The 17218-nt window shown below is 42.0% G+C and overlaps 1 protein-coding gene and 1 pseudogene across 1 annotated transcript; one reads left to right on the top strand and one right to left on the bottom strand.

Annotated features, from left to right (window-relative positions):
- Window positions 1-1469: 1469 nt before the first annotated feature.
- TEFM (transcription elongation factor, mitochondrial) lies at window positions 1470-7310 on the bottom strand. Its single transcript, XM_008585514.1, has 4 exons — window positions 7236-7310; window positions 5679-6142; window positions 3056-3205; window positions 1470-2107 (listed from the first exon to the last, which is right to left on the bottom strand). Exons 1-4 carry the CDS (start codon window positions 7264-7266, stop codon window positions 1673-1675), a joined length of 1080 nt encoding a protein of 359 aa, XP_008583736.1. The 5' UTR covers window positions 7267-7310; the 3' UTR covers window positions 1470-1672.
- Window positions 7311-10355: 3045 nt separating this feature from the next.
- LOC103601140 lies at window positions 10356-10866 on the top strand (annotated as a pseudogene).
- The last annotated feature ends 6352 nt before the right edge of the window (window positions 10867-17218 follow it).

The raw sequence follows: 17218 nt of genomic DNA, 5'->3' as shown, positions 1-17218 counted from the left end.
CTTAGCAATCATCTCCTCTAGTGGGTCTCAAACTTTTGATGGGCAAGAATTAGGATGCTCCAGAGATCCTGACTAGGTTGGCAATGATTTTTTCCTAAATGCTACAGGAATTTCTGAAGCCATATCAAAGTTTCACAACCACTGTCTGGATTTAAGCATTTTTTTTTTTTGTTTTTTTTTTTTTTTTTTTTTTTTTTTTTTTACCCTTTACCCATTCGTATTCTCTCCTCCCTCTCACCCCTCCCCCCCATCTTCTGAAGCATTTTTTGAAAGTATATTGATCTTTTTCCCTACAAAGTTCTTCCTGTAGACCACATACGTATTAATTTGGTGTTTTATTTTATTAAAATTCCGATAATTCTCAACAATTGACAAGCCAAAGTAAAATAACTCCATAGAATTATATTCCGGTGATCAAAAATCAAGAAGTAATGGTTTTTCATAATAGAGACACATTTAATATCTTTTTTTTTAGGTTTAGCATAATTTGGGAAAAATTTTTCATCATTCTTAAATTTAATAAATTCCTGTAAGATTTAGATTCACTTTAGTGATAAAAGTAACCAAATTTTGATGTCTTTTCAATACTTTACATCTTATCCTATAAATATCTAAAACTGACATTCTCACTTAGCTATTTCCAGAAATATGTGGGAGGCAGAATACCATGTTTCTGGCCTGAACGACTGTATGATTGGGGAAGCTGTTTACCAAAGCAGAAAACAATGGCAAAGGAGATGGTTTGGGAGGGAAAAAGAGTACATAGTTTGAGGGATCTCTGTAACATTTCCAAGGTGGAGACGTGAACGTATACAACCATGTATGTAAATATAGAGACTTATATGTGCAGGGCAACAAGTCCAGAGTATATATCAACTCTGGGGAGCTGGAGGTGCTAGTGAAGGAAGGACTTCTACTTTTTGCTTTATATACTTCTGATTATTTGAATTTTCTTTCCAACAAGCCTGTTTCACTTGGATTAAAGAAAAGATTTAATACTTTGACAATAAAGAGACTTGGGTTCAGTATAGGAGATATAATGAAGGCCTGAATTAAGGCAGACATGATGGAAAACTGGACAGGTGTGGGGGAAAAACATTAAGTGCTACTTTTATCATAAAATGGTTAGTCAAGTAAAATATTCCAAAATAAAATAAGTCTGTTAGACAAAGCTTGTTTGGTCTGGGGTTAATAGACTTCAGCTGATGAAAATCGCCTTTGTGGGCAGTGTGTCAAACCACATTCTACCTAGAGAATTAAAGAGGACTCTACAAATTGTGTTATCAATTATCTTTAGCTTTATTCTCATAATGAGCACCACCCAGAAAAATCATTATTTCCTATTTTAACAATATGATAATGCAGATACTTAGTATAGAGGGTACTTGCTTTTAAGGGGTGGTAACTTTGCTTCCTATTTTGGCTATTTGGGGGGCATCTTATTGTTTAACACTTAAACCAGAAAAACAGACTCCCACAAAATATTGATTTGGTCTTGGCTTATTGTGTAAATCATTCAACAGCCAAAAGTCTGACTTTAAACACCTAAAATACACTCAAAATGTATTTTCTTCTCCATCAACATGGATGTTCAAAACAGTTGGTTTTACAATCTACAGCTAATAAATATAAACTAATTTAACATAAGAGCATGTACGTTAACCTCAGAATTCTAAGGCTTAGTGTCAAAAACTAATTCATAGAAGGCAACAGCTTGTAATAATGAATCATATAATTCTTCCACTCTGTGTGATTCAGTAGATGAAAACATCTGTCTATAGCGGACTACTTTATCAGCTGGGAAGAACACCCGAGGCTCCGCCTTCAGTACAGACTCAGAGAGGAATTGCTTCACTAGTTCTTTTCCACTAGTCCGAGAGTCACCCATCATCAATTCAAAGTGCTTCCCCACTGCATTTCGATTCATGCTCAGCACTTGATGCTGGCCGTCCTGGGCAAAAGTTTTATTTAATAAGGCATACAGCATGGCTTCCACCATATGAAAATGTAACAGTATAGGAAAAAGAGATGAGTTCTGAATGGAAAGTCCTGTTTTTTCCAGAACATAGAAATCTGCTTTAGGCATCTTTGAAATGACTGAAGAAATCTTAAAAAAAAAAAAAAAAAAAAAAAAAAAAAAAAAAAAAAATAAGTAAATAGAATTTTGCCACAATAAAAAAAAAAGGGCAGAAATAATTCATTAAGTTTTATGTTTGGGTCCCCTCTCTGTCCCACTTCTTTTTAAAAATATTATAATTAGATAGATTATATTGCTATTGACAATTTTGAAATAATAAATGAAAAAGCATTTCATGGGCATTGAAGTTCTGGTCATGGTTCTATCAGGAAGAAGCTGAGCTAAGATAAGCTGTTTAGTCCTAAATACCAGTTTCTTCACCTATACAATGGACTTCATAATCTCTAAAGTCCATATTGGCTTTAATATTAGACAACTTAAAACTGTTAGTAATCTTTAAAATATATCTAAGGTAGAGCATAGGGTTATACTAACTAGCCAAGAATCAGTCACCTCTGCAACTGAATCAATTTTCACATGTATAATCAAGATGGTAATTCTTGCCCATTTCACAAGGTTTTGAAGACTCAAATGAGACAATATGATAGCATTTTGAAAAATAAGCCTTATAAATATGAATGATGATGTCCTATAACATTTAGAATAATATACTTTACTAATGATTTTCTCACTATCTGCCTTTGATATACAAGGCATTGCTTGGACTGAAGAAAGATTCCATTTTTATTTTATTTTATTTATTTATTTTTTTTTTGTCCTTTTTGAGACCGGCCGCACCGCGCTCAGCCAGTGAGCGCTGTGAGCGCACCGGTCATCCCAGCGCCGCACTCTCCCGAGTGCGCCACGGGCTTGGCCCAAGATTCCATTTTTAAAAAATCAAAGGTGACAGAAAACATAATAGGAATGAATGAGTAATAACAAAAGAAAATCCAACCTTACTATTTTATTATATTTCTTTTGGGACTAAACACACAAGGAGCTCCAGCAGGTAGGAATTTGGAGGTGCAACTGCCTTACCTCTTCTAAATAGATTGATGATGGGTATGTTCTGTTCATTAATCTCCCACAGTCACTCTGCTGCCAGTCCAGCACTGCCAATTTACGATCAAGGTGAGCCCAGGCAATTTTTCGGGTACCAAAAACAATAGACACTATACTGTTAACTGCCTAAAAGAAAAAGACTGGTTTAATTACAAGTGTAAACATTTTAAGATATAAAACCTAATCTACAAACTCAGAAAGCCTGATTAGCTTATGTTATATAAATTTATTTATAGTTTATTAACTGAGAATTGTTAAAGAAATGCAGCAGTAATTATTATTAAAAAGTAACCAGCAGCAGTTTACAGACGAAGAATCTTACTCATTCTTAGCACCTAGCCCAATGTAGGTAGTGAAATATTCAAGTGTTGCCAGGGTCTATGCTAGAAACTGGGAAACAAGGAATATAATTGTAATTTGTAAGAAATGCCACTATACAACTGTTACTGTAGAGAGAAGCTGTCAAGGAAGATTTATTGGAGGACTAGGACAATTAGTAAAATGGTAAACAAGTTATTTTACCCAAATGTCTGTAAAGATAGTCTATTTGACACTTCACACTTAGTGGAATAAAGACTGAGTGGGAAAAGGGCAGAGGGGCAGACAGATTTCTGTAAAGATAAATAACTTGCTTTATCCTAAGAGCTACAGGAGGCCACCAAAGCATATAATTTTAAGGAATAATGTAAGATTTACATTTCAGAAATGTCACCGATGGCTGTGTGGAAGATGGAGTGAAGGGGACTAGACGAAAGGTAGGGATCTGTGTTAGGTACCTGTTATAACAAAGTACTTATTAAGAACTGAAGACAATGACAGTGAGAAGAAAAAAACAGATTAGAGGTAGTGATAACAATTGATATATAGGTTGAAGGAGGAGCCTAGGATAATTCCAGTTTAACTCCAATGACCGGCTGGCATCATTAATCAAGATGAAGATAGGAGGCAGATCAACTTGGGAAGATGGGAGGAGATGAGTTGTTTTTTAATGTACTGAGTTTGAATTGCCTACAGGGTTTCTAAGCGGATATATATAATAGATAATCGAATATACAATTTAGCTCCGAGACAAGTCTGAGCGGGAGATATGGCAGTATCACCTCATTCCTGCACAACTCATTTAGTTATACTGACAAACTACTAATACATTCTGTAGATACAGAGGGAGATAAGCAGGAACAATTTATAATTCTATATCCATCTCCCTTTCACTAAGGACTGGATAAATATCTTAAAAGCAGAATAGTTTGGATGCTCAGACATCTGTAAAATAAAGACCTCAATGACTCAAGATTTAGTGTGCATAAGCATTACTGACCCAGGCTGCACACAGTACTTCATGGGCAATAGATTTTTTTTAAAGGATTTTACTGCATGATTTTCTCCATACAAACTGATTTTAGAGTCTTAACCCCTAAACAAGATTCAACTCCTTATAGATATAGCCATGAATTTGGTGAAAATCCTCCCTGAAAATTGAAATATATTCCAGATCAACTGCAGCAGGAGTTCTATCCAGAGTGCATGGATGGACTTAAGGGAATCTGCAAGTCCTCTGAAAGTATATGCAGTATTCTATGTACATGTACTATACATACATACATATATATAATTTTTTTTCTTTTTTTTTAGTGGAGGAGAAGAGGGCCCATAGCTTTCATCAGGTTTTCAAAAAGTATGCATATTTTTCTAAGAAACTGAGAACCAGGGTCCAGAAAAAATTATTGTTATGGGATAATTTTTTTTTTTTTTTTTATAGATGACCAGTAAGGGGATCTTAACCCTTGACTTGGTGTTGTCAGCACCACGCCCAGCCAGTGAGCGAACCGGCCATCCCTACATGGGATCCGAACCCGGGGCCTTGGTGTTATCAGCACCGCACTCTCCCAAGTGAGCCACCAGGCCGGCCCGGATAAGAGAATATTTTATCAAGCAATGTTATACAGGACCTAAGTTTCATCAAAGTTTAAAGTTTGGCTGTTGTGTCAAGTAATTCTAATATTTATCTTTAATGATAACACTAAAAAAGATTTACTTTTAGAAATGCTTTTTAAAGTCGGGGGGGGGGGCAGATGGGGAACAGGAAATAATTTTAAATCCTACTGGAAAGACTGGTATAATGTTCTAAAGTCACTTCTTGGCCATAGTCCATCTTTACATCTTAATTTCTCATTACTCCCAACATAACCCTCAGAAACAGCTAGGTATCCCTACAACATTCCTGTTAAATAAGTCTTGCACAGACTCACTTCTCAACATCAGTTGTCTTTCTACCTAGAATGCCCTCCTCTTCCAGCCAGCCTAATTCTCTCTCCTTCAATATTCACATTGAGTTCTTCCAGTAAACTTTCACCAACAGTCATAGCCCAGTTTTCCCTCCTCTCAATTGCCCATTTACTATCTGTACATCTCATTATTTGGTAGTGATCACACACGACTTTGTGTAATAGGTTCTATTCATGTGTGCATGTTTGGAACCACCAACTAAACCTGAAGAACCTATCTTAGTAACTCCCCAACCCAATGCCCAGCATGGTGCTATACAGAATAGGTTCTCAAATATCAGGCAGTATAACAGAAACTAACAAAAAAGGTATACCTTAAGTCTCTCTCTTTCTATATCTGGTTTGATGAGTTTTCCCAAGAGCCGGTTTTCCTGTGACTTTCTTTTTTTCCTTCCAGTCTCTGGACAAAGAATGTAGTTACACACTTGAACAGTAGTTTTATACTGGAACAAAGGCACATTCATTAAACTCTCCAAATTCTGAAATGGCCCAAACTTTTCTCTGTGCTCTACAATATTGATAGACTTTCTACCACGAAGCAACTTGAAATCTTCAAGTTCTTTATTAGATGCTGTATTCAACACATGCAAGATGGAAGCCTGCTGTTCTTGAGAGAAGAGCTTGTCAAGTGCAGTTCCAGCCTCCTTTGCATTTTTGTCACAAAAAGCAATACTGGGAATAAGTTTCTTAGGTGCAGTGGATTTTTTCCGACAGCAGGAATTATGTATGGCCTGGAATAAGGATGATCCCAATGGAATTGGAAAACATCTCCATCTCCCTAAAAGGAAAATTTAGCAAAATTTAAGTTGGGATGTCATACTTTCTTTTAGTGTCAGTTGCCAGCTCTAACAGATCCTTCGCATAGGCTTTCCCATAATTTAAGAACTAGTGGGCCATATTAAACTCTCCTGGAGAATCATCTTTAGGATTAAACTATATTTTAATATAGCTATATATAGTTAGTTTTTCTTTTAAATAGGGCTTTTTTTTTTTTTTTTTTCTTTTTTGACCGGTAAGGGGATCGCAGCCCTCGGCATGGTGTTGTCTGCACCACGCTCACCCAGTGAGCACACCAGCCGTCCCTACATAGGATCCGAACCCGCGGCCTCGGCGCTACCAGCACCACACTTTCCCGAGTGAGCCACGGGGCCGACTCAGGGCTTTTGTTGTTTTTAAGTCACAAAAGATGTCTTCTGATTTTTATGGATCAGTCCTAAGTTTTACTAACTAGAAATTGTATTTCATGCCTATCAAGAAGCACATGACTTCAACCACTAAACGTTTGTGATATTTTTATTTATTTTGGGGGGGCTGGACGGTACGTGTTTTTTGATCTTTTTTAATTTAGACGGAACTTTTTGTAACTAATATCTCTTGTTAAGATTTATCTTCACTTCCATTTTCATTAATTTCTCATCTGGTGGAACCAAATAAAAACAAATTGTATACGTTTATAAGAAATGTTTTAGCCACGAGATAGATTTAACGGTGTTTTAAAAAATTCTTTTCTGTACACTGTTCAAGATTTCTAACCGTGACTATGTTTTTGCAAGCAAAAAACACCAAAAACCAAAAACCCATACAATTAACAACTTTGTAAAACCGGTGGAAAATCACTCTGCCATCGGAGCCACAGGAAAATGATGCAGCCAGAGAGAGAGAAGCAAGCGGCTGCTAGAATCTGAATCGGCCGCCGCGCACCCCCACGCAAGGGAAGCATAAACGTTCCGAGCTTCGAGGTCCACAACCGCTCCGCCAGCTCAGCGGGGCCTTCAGGAAGCGACCTGGATATGGGACGCGAGAAAGGAAACACTCCAGAATCAGGGGTTAATGGCAGACGAAAAATCCACCCAGTATTTTAGGCACCCTACCTCCTGCCATGAGGAGACTAGGAACGCTCATCTTCGAAGTTAAACCAGCAGAATACCACGGTCACGTCTTCCTCCACTGACTTCCGGTCCCTGGGTGCTTCGCGCAAAAGCGCCGGGCCTGGACTAGCACAAAGGTTCCGGCCGAAGCGGCGTTGCGGACCCGGGCCGAAAGTGCACCGCGCTGAGCAGTTGGGCGGCCGCGTCTCGGCTGGTGACTTCCGGGCGGGCGCCAGCGGAGGTCGTGTCCCCGGGTTCCCAGCCCCTGGGTGGCCCGCAGACTCCTTCCGCCGCATCTGGGAAACTTTCTCTCCCCGACCGGCCCCTGGTAGCGGCTGGGCCGAATCTCCGGGAAGCGAACGCCTCTCCAGTTTTAGCGCGTAGTTTGCACGGTCGCCCCTTGGGGGAGACCGCCGGGGTTTATGATCTAGACACGTAGCTTGAGGAGGTCCTGTTGGGGCCCAGCCTGGGGCGCGAGCAGCGGAGTACATGGATACCCCATTAGCCGAACCAACGGGTAGAACGGAGTAACTGGGAGAGATTCGAAGTGTTTCAGGAGCTCAGCAGAGAAACAGATCAGAGAGGCAGGGGATCAGAGAAGGGCGAGATAGGTGGACGTGGCTTTAGCACTGGGGAAGCATTCCGTTTGGAAGGGACGGAGGGAGACGAGTCTGGCGCCGTATTTGGTTGATCTGTGAATGCAGGATGGAGTTGTGTTACACTTTCCTCTGTGTAACTGAGACGGAGAAAAGAGAAAGAAAGAATTCGCTCAAAATACAATCAATGAGGCCTGGAGGGACTGCCACCCATCAGGGGAGCAGCAGCCCCCATCCAAAATCAGCCTTTCTTTTTATTGACAAGGAAGTTTCACAAGAAAAATCAGTTGGGGCCGGCCCGTGGCGCACTCAGTAGAGTGCGGTGGCGCTCCCGCCGAGGGTTCGGATCCCATATAGAGACCTGTCCGCTCACTGGTTGAGCGCGGTGCGGGCACGACACCGAGGGTTGCGATCCCGTTACCGGTCAAGAAAAGAGACAAAAAGGAAAAAAAAAAATCAGTTGATTCAATCATCAAAGAAGGACATAAAGACAGGCAGTGTAAAGCTAGTAACAGCAGTAAATTAACAATGTGACATTCCAGAATGTAATTTGTAAAAAGCTAGGTTAATTCACCAATAAAGAGCTTGTCCTTAGTAAACATTTTCTTTTTTTTTTTTTAAAAGATGACCGGCAAGGGGATCTTAACCCTTGATTTGGTGTTGTCAGCACCACACTCACCCAGTGAGCTAACTGGCCATCCCGATATGGGATCCGAACCCGGGGCCTTGGTGTTATCAGCACCACACTCTCCCGAGTGAGCCACGGGCCGGCCCCGTAAACATTTTCTTTTTCACATACTTCCTACAGCAATTTCCTTAGCATATTTAAACAGCATTCAAGCAGTTTCCTTAACATATTTCTAGAACAATCAGTAGGTTAAATAGTCAATAGTCATTCAAGCCGGAATCAAACCAGCAACCTAAAACAGTCAAAGCACACAATTCCATCCCTAAACAGTGATTAGGATTGATTAGATGGCTTTTGCCAACCTTATCTGTGGACTTTTGTCCTCTATTCAAGAACCTTTTGACTCATTCATTCATTACCTAAAAATCCTATTCTAAGATAAAAGGAGAATCAAGATTTCTAACTCACTACATCGTTGAATAGCTCCACTAGGTAGCTGGAAGCCACTGAGGTTTTTAGTTTTATTTTTTTATTGTACATATTTATAGGGTACAGAGTGATATTTTAATATATGCATACAATGTGTGATGTTCAAATCGGGCTCATTATCATTTCTTTGTGTTGAGAACATTTGAACTCTTTCAGCCATTTGAAATTATACAATAAATTATTGTTGATTGTAGACACCTAGCACTGCTAGAGAGCACTAGAACTTACTCTTATCTAGCTGTAAGCTTATATCCATTAACCAATCTCTCCCTATCCCCCCCTCCACTCTTCTCAGCCTCTAGAACCTGCAATTCTACTCTCTCCTTCTATGAGCTCCACTTTATTCACTTCCACTATGAGTGAGAACATGTGGTATTTATCAGTTCAGTGCCTGACTGATTTCACGTAATGTAATGACTTCCAGGCTCATCCATGTTGTGACAGGATTTCATTCTTTTTTATGGCTGAATAGTATTCTAAGGATATATACCACATTTTCTTTGATCAATCAACTGCTGATGGACACCTAGGATGATTCCATATTTTGGCTATTGTGAATAGTGTGCTGCAATAAACATGGGGTGCAGATATCTCTTCGGCATGCTAATTTCCTTTCCTTTGGATTTCCAATTTCCAATCCCAGTAGTGGGATTGCTGGATTATATGGTAGTTCTATACGTAGTTTTTTGAGGAACCTCCATACTGTTTTCCATAATGGCTGTACTAATTTATATTCCTCCCCACAGTGTGTAAGAATTCCCTTTTCTCTACATCCTCACCAGCATTTGTTATTTTTTGTCTTTTTGATAATAGTCATTCTAACTGGAGTGAGATGATATCTGATTGTGGTTTTGATTTTCATTTCCCCGATGGTTAGTGATATTGAGCATTTTTTCATAACGTGGTGGCCTGACTTCAAAGTATACTACAAAGCTATATAGTAACCAAAACAGCATGATGCTGACACCAAGCTTTTTGATTTGTGGTGTCAGACTAAAGGTGTGTTTCTGGAAAATTGGCAATATAAGCTAGTATGAGGCTGGATTGGAAGTGAAGAGGCTGGGAATAAGGAGAGGAGTGGGGAAGCTATGGTATCTTCTCAAGGGTGAGGCAACCAATACAGACAATAGACAAAAAATAACAAATGCTAGTGAGGATGCAGGGAATTGAACCTGGAAGCTGTAAGGAGAGTGGAAAGAAAAGAATTCTTTCTGGAAGATGGGGAGATTAGCCAGTTTTGTGAAAAACAGGGAAGTCAAGAAGAAGGGAAAGGTGGTGGGTTTGTGTTTTCATGAGGCAGCAATGGATTGATTGTTCCTGGGGGTATTGTGGGGGTGTGGGGAAGGCAGTGGGAATGTGGGGAATCACATGTATTAATAAGAATTGGGGAGGAGGCAAGTAAGATGGAAGATGAGGTCGCTGAGAGCTGGGAGGAAGTGGCAGACAGCGGGGAAATCCAAATTTCCCAAAGTGCCCACTATAATTCAGGATGATAGCCTTCCCATGGGCCTCCTCCACAGATCCCCATCCTTAAGAGGCCCACCAGCAACGGTGTGGTCAGCATCCCCAACTCCACCCGCAGGACAGCCCTTCCAGTCAAGTCCCTTGCACAGACGAAGGCAGAGTACTCCGAGGCCTGGAAGCAGATCCTGGGCAGCACCAGCCCTGAAGAGGAACAAGAGAAACCCTCCTCTACAGGCCAACCAGGATCTCCCAACCTGAAGACAACAGGTGGCCTAATAATGTGATCAGAGAGCCTCTGGGTTCTGATGGGTCATAAGGCTTCAAACAGGGCAGATGGCAAGAAAGGAAGCCACCACTGCTTCCATCTCTGCCTACTGGGTGGTTGGCCACGAGTCACACTGTGTGGCAGACAGCTGGACTTGAGCAGAGGGAACAACCTGATTTACTTGCACTGTGATCCCTCTTGCTGTGCCCACTGTGACCTTGAACCCCATGTACTGTGATCTCTTCTGTTCCCCACTTCCCACTTCGATTGGCACGTTGACAAGGGCTGTCCCAAGTCAATGTAAAGGGCAAGAAAGTGGTTTAGGGGAGGTTTGGGGGGACCCAGTAAAAACTCAGAGTAGAGAGTCAGATAGTGCCACTTGGCCACTTGGTGTAAAGCCAGTGCCAGTGATAATGGTTTATCATGCTTATTAATTTGGGATTTTGAAACACAAAAGAGTACTCACTCCCACCCACCCCCAAGTGCAGGTCTTCATTTAGAAAGTAAGTTCCACTTTAAAAAAAAAATGAAAAAATAAATAAATAAAAATAAAAATTTTTTTTAAAAATGAATAAGTTGTAGGAATTCTAGGAATCCTGGCAGTTTTTAGGGAACTTAGGAATTTAATAAGAAGTAAAGTCAACTTTTTGTGAAAATCCTCCAAATCAGGAGGAAATAATTTCCTTTTAACTCTAAGGCTTACTCAATGAGGTGTTATGGTTGAATTATATCCCTCAAAAAATATATATGAAGTCCTAACTCAGAATGTGGCCTTGGAAATAAAGTCATTATAGATGTAGTTAGTTAAAATGAGGTCACACTGGACTGGGGCAAGGGCTAATCCAATGTGTCTTGTTCTCATGAGAAGACGGCCATGTGAATGCAATAATGCAGAGATTGGAGGGATGAATCTATAGGCCAAGGGAGGCCAAGGGAGGCCAAGGGCTGCCAGCAGCCAGCGGAAGCTAGGAGAGAGGCATGGACAGATTTCCCTCAGGACCATCAGAAGGAATCAACCCTGCTAACACCTTGGTTTCAAACTTCTACTCTCCTGAACTGTGAGAGAAGAAATTTTTGTTGTTTTAATTCACCACTTTCTGGTAATTTGTCACAGCAACCTTAGGAAACTAATACACGAGGCCACAGGAGTCCTGGTGATGCTTTCAGATGTGGTGTGGTTCACTGGCAAGACACAATTTATCGCATATTAACTATCACCTTACGTAGGTTCTCATCACTTCTGAACCTCAGTTTCCTTATTTGTAAAACAGAGAAAATGGTACCCACCGCACAGGCCTGCTTGGAGGATTGACAGAGACTGGATGCTGAGAACCCAGCACATGAGGGTTCAATAAATGTTAGTTTCCCCATTAAAGCATCACTTCTGAAGAACTAATTATTAATGACCTTTAGGGAAGTGCAGTCATTCCTCAGAGCATTCATTCAGAATTATACTTTGACGAGAGGCTAGAAGTGACATGATTTACTGTAAACCAGAATCAGTGCCTTCAAAATGAAAGTCATCATCTTCCCCCTGAAACAAGCTTCTGCTCACTTCTCTGTTTTGTTGCCCAGATGCAGATGTCTCTGTCTCCTCCCACTTCCCCCATCATGTCTAGCCTGTCATCTAGTTTCTGTGTTTTCAAAACTTTTCTGACTGTGATCTAGGACATATACGTCTGTGTGAGACAAAATCTTCATGTGTTTTTACATATGATGCATCCTGATATTTTTTATTTCCTTTATTTTATTTTTTTTTTAAACCGGCCCATTTTAAACCTGCAGGACATTGGACGGTGATGTCTATAGGTAGATATGTAGATCTGAAGCTGAGGGAGAGGACTGTGCTGGGGAATAGATTTAGAGGCCATCAGCATACAGAGATGGCACTTCGCCCATGAAAACGATTGGGATGAGCCAGCGAGAGGAGGTGGTGCAAGAAAAGCACTGGAGTCACAGGGAGAACTCCTTGGGAGCACCAGCATTGGGGGTGGGTAGAGGATTGGGATTCCCAGAATGATTGAGAAACAATGTTCATAGAGATTTAAAAGGAAACAGGATAAACTCAGGTTAAAGAGAATGTAAGATTTTGATGAGTGAAGGACTTAAAACAAAACAAAAAAAGCTGGGTTAGTTGGAGCCACTAAATTGATATTTCATGACTCACTACTTCATGGCATCTCACAGTTCAGAACACATGAAATTCCATCAGCCTGACCTGCAAAATGTCTTTATCACCTCCCCTTCATTATGGTCATCCTAATCAGAGCCTTACTGTCTCTCACTGGGGCTCTCGCAATACCCGCCCCACCCCTACCTGATATCTCAGCTTCCTACCAGCCCCACCCCCTCTGCACACACCTTACCTATCCTGACCAACAGCCCCAGTGCTGACTAATGTCCAGCTCCCGCCCCGTGGACGGGGGGCGGGGGCCTCACCTAAACCTTCCAGCTCCTTCCCTGCTCACTGCCAGGCACCCCGTTGTGGCACCCAACATCCACAGTGCTGCTGCCTTTCCTCCTTCCTTATAGATCTTTGGTTGTGGGGAGGCGGCAGTGTCCCAGGGAAGGTGACCCAGTTGTGGTAGTCCCATTTTCCTTTGCTGACAGTTAACAGTGGGAAGGAGGGCTGGCTGGTTAGCTCAGTTGGTTGGAGCATGGCATTACAACAACAAGGTCAAGGGGTTGGATTCCCTTACTGGCCAGCTGCCCAAAAAAAAAAAAAAAAAAAAAAAAAAAAAAAAAAAAAAAAAAAAAAAGAATGGGGATTGTAGGGAAAATATAGGAAAATGGTCAGGGCCCCTCAGATGTTCAGAATCTTGCCAAGCATTTTATTCACATACACCCAGGTTTTCCTTGGTTATATCTAATGTAATTGCATATGGGCACCCAGGTGTCCTCGGTTATGGAACTAAGTATAAAGGACTAACGGCTCTGATACACGGCACTTCTTGGGATGCTCCAGGAGGTCACTAGGGCAGCTGCTCCTAGCTCTGAATAAAGCCTATTAATTTTTTACCCACGGCTCCCAGGATCTTTTCCTATTACCTAGCTCGTGGACCTGCATGTGAAGGGTTTGTGACCCAGCCTGTACAATGGGCTTGAGGGGTCTGTGAGCCCTAGCCCTAGCCCTAGCCAGACAGATATAATTCTGTTTGGGGCATATCAGGGGAAGATTTTATGTTCTTTTTTTTTTTTTTTTTTTTTTGTACTTTTTGTGACCGGTAAGGGGATCGCAACCCCTGGCTTGGTGTCGCCTGCACCGCGCTCAGCCAGTGAGCACACCGGTCATCCCTATATAGGATCCAAACCTGCGGCGGGAGCGACGCTGCGTTCCCAGCGCTGCACTCTCCCGAGTGCACCATGGGGCCGGCCCAGATTTTATGTTCTGATAAAGAGTGGGAGAGAGATTTGGATGTGGGAAGAGAAGTGGCCACCTCCTTTTCTACTTGTGGCTCTGTAGGAGGATGAACTGAGAGGAGCAGCCATCTGCCCCTTGACAGACGACACTGACATGAGCATGAAGAGCAGAAAAAGGGATAGTCCTGAGCCTGGATAACATTGTTCAGCTGCTCGGTCAGCCCTGAAACCACCCACCTGCAGACTTTCAGTGAGAGAATAACTGACTTTATTGTTTAAGCCACCTTTAGCTCAGTATTCTGTTATTTGGAGCTAATAACTTCCTGATTAATACACCTGCTCAGGAACCAAACTGGGTGACATGAAATTTCTTGCACACATTCCATGCTGTCTCACCTCTGCACCTGCCGGTCCCTTTCCCTGGGATGCTCTCTCCCCAGAACATTCTGTGCTCTGCTTACCTTTTAAGAGCCAATAGGGGTTCCCCTTGCCCCAGGAAGCCTCCCTGTCTTCCAGGTCGGAGTATCCTCTCCTTCTTCTCAAGCATTTGACTCAGATTTCCCTCATAATAAATACTGTCTTTAACTGTAGAGTTTTTGTTTTGTTTTGCTTTTGCCTACCTATCTTTGACCACTTAGTTGGATCTATGCATTTTCCTGAGGCGATCTGAAGCTATCAACTGGAATGTATCAAAATCCATTCTGCCCAACTCATAGTCCAGAAAAAAAATCCATTCCTGGTGCTTCAACATTCCGCCTGGAGACAGGGGAGAGCTCAGTGGCTAAGCTCAAACTCTGTAATCTGTCACTCCTTTATTTCAACTCTGGGTTCCAATCATGTCATGCTATAAAGCTGCAGACAATTGTATTGCTACACTAATTGTCAAGCTACATGACTATGCCAGTTATTTGGTTATGGCCATAGCTATAGCTAAAACTTTTCATTGTTTTAGTTACACTAAGTTTTCCATTTGTATTGTTTGGGCTAGGGGTTAGGGCCCACAGACCCCTCAAACCCATTATACAGACTGGGTCACGAGACCCCCTAAAACACATATCCTCACTAGGTAACTGGGAAAGATCCCGGGAGCCACTGGCAGATGAAACAAGCTCAGTCCTCAGCAGTAGCAGCGGCCTCTCGGGACAGCGGGGCATCCCAGGGGCGGGGGGTGCCATGGATCAGAGCATTCATCCTTTATACTTAAATCCATAATCCAGGACACCTGGGTGCACATGCACAATTACATTAGACAATAACCAAGGAACACCTGGGCACATGTGCATATTTACATCAAATTATTGTAATAGAAATGTGAACATTGTGGGACATGGACCATGGTGATAAGGGCGAGAGTTATAAGAAGAAAGGTTTAAATTTAAGCATGGAGGCAGGAGTTTGCTGAACTGACGGGGGCCGGACAGAAGGGTCGTGTAGAGGGAGCAGCATGAGCAAGGCACAATGGCATGGAGTTGGACATCTCTGTGCTCCAAGCAGGTGGACAGAGCTCACACCAAGCATGTTACTACTCCAGGGCCTTTGCACTAGCTGTTCCCTTTCCCTGGGTCATCCTTCTCTCAGATAGGTGTCGGGTTGGCTCAATCTCTTCTTCCTTCAGATCTTTCCTTAAATGTCACCTCCTCAGAGAGGACTTCCTTGACCTCCCTTCAAAATGGCATCTTCCATTCCCTCTATCCCCTTACTCTGTTTATTTTTCTTTTTAGCACTTATTACTCTTGCACCATATTATATATTTGTTTCTCTGTTTATTTTCTATTTCCCCAACTTGAAGGTAAGATCCACGAAAACAACTGGATCCCCAGCTATATAGCTATATCCTGAGCACTCATAACAGTGTCTGGCACATGGTAGGTGCCCTATAAATATTTAATGAATGAATGAACAAACATTTTCCAGCACTGCAGTGGGGAGTCCCTCTGAGCTCTGAGTTGGTTCCAGTTGTCGAAGACAAAGTAATATAGAACATACAAATATATAGGTAAACACAATCAGATTCTTTTTTTTAATGGTTCGACTGTAACTTGATTGGTCAGATTCTTTTATGGCTACTTGATTGTCAGCTATTTCACTTGCTGCCTGTTATTTCTTTCCTTCAAAAAGGAAAACACTTTTGTGATTCCAAGTCCTTTCACTTTATTGTTTATTTCTTTTTTTACCGATACTTCTTTCTTTATTTAGCAAACATTTATTGAATCCCTGCTATGTGGAAGGCAGGTGCTGGGGATATGACAGAATATGAACGGCCCAATCCCTGTGTTCAGGAAAAAGAAAAAGAAAAAGAAGGAAAAAAAGAGAAAGAAACCCATCACAAACAAATACCAGAGAACCATTTTTTTCTGCTCTGACAATGCCTGAAATTCCACCTTAAGGCTTGGATTCCACACTTCACAGGCAGAAGTGCCCAGCTGTATCCACGTTGGTGAAACCACACTTTCTTGTGAGCACAATCATGCCAACAATTTACTGGACTTCTAAAAACGTGCAGTGTGCTGTTTCTAGCAGCTATGACAGATACAAGAGTAAAACTGCAGACCTTAAACTCTCCAGTGTGGGCATGTGTGTGTTTGGGGGCAGGGTTGGAATTAACACAAGTACATAAATAACTATGATGCAGGTGGATAGAGAGTGCTCAGGGCCAAAAGGGAGAGCCGGCTCCCGCACGGTGTGCTGGTAGGAGCAGAGGCTGGACACCGTACACAAGACTGGGTATCAAGGAGGGCTTCCTGAGGAGGTGGCATTTACATACAGCCATGGCTCTAAGTGGATGTAGGCTTCTACATCAGTAGAATGCTCTACAGAAGTTAGAGTCTGACGGCTGGTGGGTCAGCTCCGTTGCTTAGAGTACAGCCTTATAACTCCAAAGTTATGGGTTCGGATCCCCTGACCGGTCAGCCACTAAGAAAAAAAGTTAGATTCCAAGGAGCTCTAAAATGCAGACGTATGTCCTTCCTCTTTTACAGAGGTGGAAACTGAGGCCCAGGGAGGTTGAATAGGTTGTCTATATTCTCACAGCTTGCACGTGGAGGGCCAGGATTTGATCTCCGACTACTGTGACCGACTCCAAGTCCCGCACTACTGTCCCTCCCCGCCGATCGGCGGTCAGGGCCGGGCTGGGGCGGCCGAGGGAGGGGCGCAAAGCCCTGGAGGGGCGGGGTCGGCGGCCGTC

The sequence above is a fragment of the Galeopterus variegatus genome, unplaced genomic scaffold, assembly GCF_000696425.1.
Source record: "Galeopterus variegatus unplaced genomic scaffold, G_variegatus-3.0.2 Scaffold3602, whole genome shotgun sequence".
Taxonomy (NCBI): domain Eukaryota; kingdom Metazoa; phylum Chordata; class Mammalia; order Dermoptera; family Cynocephalidae; genus Galeopterus; species Galeopterus variegatus.
The sequence above is the reverse complement of the archived record's forward strand: the minus strand, read 5'-3'. Positions and strand labels throughout refer to the sequence as shown.

What these genes read in the sequence shown, in the direction of transcription:
- TEFM (XM_008585514.1), bottom strand. Translation starts at nt 7,266, where the DNA reads ATGAGCGTTCCTAGTCTCCTCATGGCAGGAG. An exon ending in TAGAAAGAGAGAGACTTAAG is followed by an intron (nt 3,206 to 5,678) that starts GTATACCTTTTT and finishes TTTTTCTTTTAG; the next exon opens with GCAGTTAACAGTATAGTGTC. An exon ending in CATCAATCTATTTAGAAGAG is followed by an intron (nt 2,108 to 3,055) that starts GTAAGGCAGTTG and finishes TTTTTTTTTAAG; the next exon opens with ATTTCTTCAGTCATTTCAAA.